The sequence below is a fragment of the Notolepis coatsorum genome (genome assembly GCF_963971535.1).
Source record: "Notolepis coatsorum genome assembly, chromosome: 1".
Lineage (NCBI taxonomy): Eukaryota > Metazoa > Chordata > Actinopteri > Aulopiformes > Paralepididae > Notolepis > Notolepis coatsorum.
This window is the reverse complement of record NC_140165.1, coordinates 306410932-306416885: the sequence shown is the minus strand read 5'-3', so window position 1 is coordinate 306416885 and position 5954 is coordinate 306410932. Positions and strand designations below refer to the sequence as shown.

The window sequence follows — 5954 nt, the reverse complement described above, 5'->3', positions numbered from 1 at the left end:
TTCTCGCTCCAAACAAGGCTTTCTCACTGCTAACACTCACCACATTCCATTACAGGGGTCAGAGGTCAGCCCACTAGCCTTCCCAGAAGCCCCTGAACCTCTACCCTTTCCCATTCAGAGATGAGACCTCTTTTCTCCTACGGTCCAAGAGTCACAATGATGCGTTTGTCAGCAAGGCCATCAGGTTTCTTAAGTAATGAACGGGCTATCTGACATATTCACGCTGACACATGGCTGTAACGCACACACACACCCACACACACACACCCACACACACACATACATACATACATACACGTGCGTGCGCAAACAGATGCACGTGTTATGTACAGCACATTTGGAATGAAATCAAAAGAAATGCTCAAGTTACACTCATCTCTAAATGACACGACCTGGGTATATAAACCAAAATGTGAAGATAATTTATACCATCAGCCTGAGGTCGAAACAGATCTTCTGAAGCCAATCTGAGTTCTCTTTCCTCTCTCCACCTGCAGTTTGAAGACCTAACACCCTCTCTATCCCCCCACATGGGAACACATTGATGAACTAATTAAAGAACTCATTATTCCCTTCTACCCATCCCCCGCTGTGCGCTTCATCCCACATGGGTCAGCCAAACCCGTTTAATGTTTAATGTGGTAGGTCTATTTTTATTTAATTTTTGTTTCCAGAGAGAGAGCGAGAGAGAGAGAGAGAGAGAGAGAGAGAAGGTGCGGGGGAGGGACTCTGTCTTCGGTCCCTTTAGTCATTAATTTTAATTCCGTGACAAAAAAAAAGGGGAGAGGCTTTTAAAACTTTTCATTCGCGCTAACCAGTGGAGAATCACCGGGCCGAGACCACAGCTTAACGTTTCCCTTCCGTCAGGGAGACCAATTAATAGTCCGCGCCGTGGCCCACGCCGCACGCTGGGCCTGCAGACAGACTGACACCATGGAGCGGCTAAACAACACACTCGCCGTCCGCTCTCTCTCACGGCTGCGCGCCGAGTCGCTCATTACTCGCACGTCAAAATGTACCAAAACATAATGGATTTATTTCATACCCCACACACCTCTGCTCTCCTGTGTTATCCAGCCAGCGGAAAACAGCAGTGGAACAATAGAGAGGGGGGGGGGGGGGGTAAAAAGAGAGGGGGGGAGAGAGAGATAGAGAGAGAGGGGGAGAGAAGGAGAGAGATAGAGATAAAGGGGGGGGGGGGGAGAGGGAGAGGAAGGGGGGAGATAGAGAGAGAGGGGGGAGAAAGATAGAGAGAAAGAAGGGGGGAGAGAGAGGGGGGGAGATAGAGAGAGGGGGGGGGGGGTAAAAAGAGAGGGGGGGAGAGAGATAGAGAGAGAGGGGGAGAGAAGGAGAGAGATAGAGATAAAGGGGGGGGGGAGAGAGAGAGGGGGGGGGGGAGAAAGATAGAGAGAAAGAAGGGGGGGAGAGAGAGGGGGGGAGATAGAGAGAGAGAAAGGGCAAGAGATAGAGAGATAGAGAGAGAAAGAGGGGGGAGATAGAGAGAGAAAGGGGGGGAGATAGAGAGATAGAGAGAGAAAGGGCAAGAGATAGAGAGATAGAGAGAGAAAGAGGGGGGAGATAGAGAGAGAAAGAGGGGGGAGATAGAGGGAGAGATAGAGAGAGAGAAAGAGGCGGGGGGAGAGAGAGATAGGGGGGAGAGAGAGAAAGAAGGTGGGTAGAGAGAGGGGGGGGGGATAGAGAGAGAGAGAAAAGGCGGGAGATAGAGAGAGATATAGAGATAGAGAGAGCAAGGGGGAGAGAGAGAGAGATATATATATTATATAGAGAGAGAGAGAGAGGGGGTGGGGCATTCCGTCATCCCGAGGAGCTTTCGGCAGACGACGACGGCGGCAGATAAGACGCCCTAAAAATGAGAGAAAACATGTCTGAAAGGGTGTATAAATCTTTAATCAATCGGGGGGGGGGGGGGGGGGGGGGGGGGGGTGATGTGCACCGCAGCCTTGCCTCCAGCGCTCACCGGGGCCATGCTTGATTGAAGAAGCCGGCAGCTCAGATGATTCTCCTGCACCGACGTGTCATGGGAGAAGGGTTCCTGGGGGGGGGGGGGGGGGGGTGCTGTGTTTTGGATTCCCTCCTCAGTAGCTCCCGCCGGGACCCGCTTTCCTCCAGCATTTTAAACAGGGTGCGGCCGGGGCGAGAGCGCATTCCCGATCACTTTACCTCCCGGTTACATTATCTAAAAAAGAGTTGTAATAGAAAAACATTGAATTCACAACCTGCGCGCGTGCATGTAAGTCGTGTCAGATTGCTCTCCATTTTTCAGCCTTAGGAGGAAGTGGCCCTTGTGCATTCATGTTTTCCTACATTTCTCTTATTAATAGGCTACTATAGCTTTGAGCCTGAGGAAATGCATGATGTTTTTTAAAGGTTGGCGTTTGGTTTTAATCCGGCATCTTTTTTTTTTTTTTTTTTACGATGATAGGAAGAGTGCATGTTCTTAATGCCTCCCTGTTAAATAATAAGCACCCTTTTATTGGCCTTGATTGGTATCATTCAGTCCCGGCATTGTGGGTCAGCCGCCCTTAGGGGGCCGGGCCTGCCCATGCGTGTCCATCCCGCCCACATTTACCCCTTAATTAACATCACCTTACTCCTGACCTTAGAATTCTGTAGTATTCTAAGGGGAAAAGTTCATATAGTTTTAGGTCAATTCAGTGTAATTCCCCCTGAATTACACTGAAATCCCTTAATATGTCCTTACTTTACCCCTTTATTTGTGCTGCCAAATTTAAGGGATTATTAAGGGGAATAAGCCTTGATACCTTGAAGGGGGCATGGGCCTCTCTGTTCATTGAAAGGAACCCGTGACCATAGGATCCACAGGCAGCCGCACTAACCAGCTGAGCTAAAGGGTCCGACCCGTTAGCAGGTGCTGGTTGACTGCGACCGACTAATCCATAGTTTACATAAGTATCATACAACATGAAGCTTTCACATGTAAACAAATTCATGGCCCAGTGCGGTCGGTTGCTATGGGAGATCAACCTGTACTAGCAGGTGATAACTAGAATTCTTTGAACCTTAGAATTCTGTAACATTTTAAGGGGAATGTTTAATTAGTTTTAGGTTTTTATTTTCACCTGAATTACACTGAGATACCTTAAATATGTCTTTACTTTACCTCTTTATTTGTGCTGCCAAATTTAAGATTATTAAAGGTGAATTTAGCCTTGATACCTTGAAGGAAAATTCCACAAAGCAGCATTAAACTCATTTACTGGACTGGTAACTGATTCTCTGTGGCTGGTCAAAGCAATCTCTGCTCAGAAAACATAGCCACAGGCGACTTTCTTGCTGTGAGGAGACAGTGTTAACCACTACACCACCGTGCTACACCACTACACCAGGGTCCCCCATTTTCAATTCATCAGGACATAATACAGATAGACAGTACTGCTACATCTATACATTTATGACATACCAGATTTACAAATACAGTACTGTTTGTGATACAAAAATAGTCTAAAAAAGAGAGTAAATACATTTGACGAAGAAAAGTACTCTCTCTTGCACTGGGGGGGGGGGGGGGGGGGGGGGGGGGGGGGCGGGCTAGCCCAGACCACAATGAATGAATGAATGAATTAATGAAAACTTTATTTAACAGATTGCAGAATGGGTACAATACAGTACGGCTCAATACATACAATTGTTAAGGGGATGCAGACCTGAGAAAGACGTTTGTCTTGTTTCCATCAGGGTCCCCCATTTTCAATTAATATGTGTGGACCTCAAAATAACAACTGTAGATTACAAAAACATTTGACACAAAAAGAAAATGATAGCAGCCAGAAAGTCCATTATTGTTGTTGCGTTTTGCTTAGGCCCAGGAGCTGAGGAGCGTGGGGTTTGAGATCTCCGTGTTGTGACGTGGTGGGACTGGGACTGGTGACAAGCATAGATATCTATAGAGATGACGCACTATAGATATCTATGGTGACAAGGACCCGGCAGCGTGTAGTCTTTTACCAACATGCAGTTCCGCGTGCTGACCAGACTGACTAGAAGGTGAGGTGCATGCTGGGACGGGTCCCTCCTCGCCAATAGTATGCAGCTGCAGAACGGCTGAACCACCGCCGCCCTCAGCCCGCCGCTACTGTGGTGGAGACGTGGTTCTGCAGCTGGGAGCATCTCCTCCTCCTCCTCGCAGCGCCACGACCAGATACAGCACGGAGCCTCCCTGGATCTTGTAGTCCGCCGCCGTCTTCTCATTGTTAATCATCTGTTCGTTACTGTAGATGAGTCTCTGTTCCTGAGGTGGGATCCCTAACTTCTCCTCCACCCTTTCCTTGATTCGCTCCACCGTGTCTGTGGGCTCAATGTCGATCTCTATTTCTTTCCAGTCCTGACACGGAAACTTTAAGTAAACTAAGTTTACTTTAATCAGCATTTTGACTGACGTTGTTCTGCAGCTGGAAGCATCTCCTCCTCGCAGCTTCCGGATCAGATACAGCACGGAGCCTCCCTGGATATTGTAGTCCGCCGCCGTCTTCTCATTGTCCATGTGTAACATGATGGGTTTGTTACTGTAGATGAGTCTCTGATCCCGAAGTGGGATCCCTGACTTCTCCTCCAGCCTTTCCTTGATTCGCCCCACCATGTCTGTGGGCTCAATGTCGATCTCTATTTCTTTTCCAGCGTGCGCCGGAAACTGTACTTTAATCAGCATTTTGACTGAAGCATACAATACGTTGGCGGAAACGTGTACACTCAGCCCCCCCCCTCCTTGTGTGTGTTTGGTAGGAGTGGTAAGCTTTCACTGGCATAGATCGATCAGAACTAAATCGGCCGAGATCAAGTCCCTTTTCCAGAACCTACTCCCCATACACATGCGCAGATTGTCAACGGAGTCTGGACGACGTGAGATGACGCACGAATGAATGTGGAATGTTCCATCAGAGGGGGGAGCTTCGGTGGTAGTGTGAGTGGCTACAGACCGCTGCACTTAAATATTTAACATTAGTCTACCTGGAGACTCAATGAGGTAATTGTAGATGTCGCCATTAGACGCATCTGGCCATTTAGTGGGATAATTTTTTCATTATTCTGTTCGGCTGAAAGGACACTGGCCACCGAAGCTCCCCCCTCTGATGGAACAGTCCACATTCATTCGTGCGTCATCTTGCGTCGTCCAGACTCCCTTGACAATCTGCGCATGTGTATTGATTAATTGATTGATTGATTGAAAACTTTATTAACAGAATGCAGAATGGGTACAATACAGTACAGCTCAATACACACAATTGTTAAGGGGATGCTTTCGTCTTGTTTACATCAGGGTCCCCCATTTGGGAGGGAGTAGGTGCTGGAAAAGGGACTTGATCTTGGCCGATTTAGTTCTGATCGATTAGGAATGGGTTGCGCCGTGTTCAGAAAACTCAGGCGCATAAAAGTCTATTGGATCATATCTCTAGCACCCCCACAGCCGTAGCTGCAAACACTTACATCACGGCTCTCATCCACATTCATTAATTTGCTCCCCCGCTATCTCCTCCCCGATTTCAATGTAACGCGGAAGTGCAGTGGTCTATTCTCTGACGCCCGCACTTTCTGGCCCCGTTGTAGTCTTTTGTAAAGCTGGTTTAGGGATATTTAATTTCAAACCTTTATTTAAACTCAAAAGGCAACTGAGGTTTCCCTCATTTACAGTCACGTCGAGTGTACATACAGAAATAAGCAACAACAAAAAAAGGCATATAAAATTACACAGCATATAAAATCCAAACAATAAGAAAACAAGGCGAGACTAAAGTAAGGATAACAAGTCAATTAAAACACGTTCAACTTGATTGACAATGTTTGGAGATCAAGGTTTTAAACCCTGCAAACAGAGGGGAGAATCACAAGCTTTAAGGACTGTTGGAGTTCATCCCATGAGCTAGAGGGGCATCATAGCAAAATGCAGATTTACCCTGTTCAGAGCAAACTCGAGGGAC

General features: G+C 47.4%; 1 protein-coding gene across 1 annotated transcript; it reads right to left on the bottom strand.

Annotated features, from left to right (window-relative positions):
* Nucleotides 1–3596: 3596 nt before the first annotated feature.
* Nucleotides 3597–4831, bottom strand: LOC311237759 (uncharacterized protein). Its single transcript, XM_084325740.1, has one exon. It carries the CDS (start codon nucleotides 4685–4687, stop codon nucleotides 4112–4114), a length of 576 nt encoding a protein of 191 aa, XP_084181866.1. The 5' UTR covers nucleotides 4688–4831; the 3' UTR covers nucleotides 3597–4111.
* Between the last annotated feature and the right edge of the window lie 1123 nt (nucleotides 4832–5954).

What these genes read in the sequence shown, in the direction of transcription:
- LOC311237759 (XM_084325740.1), bottom strand. Translation starts at nt 4,687, where the DNA reads ATGCTGATTAAAGTACAGTTTCCGGCGCACGCTGGAAAAGAAATAGAG.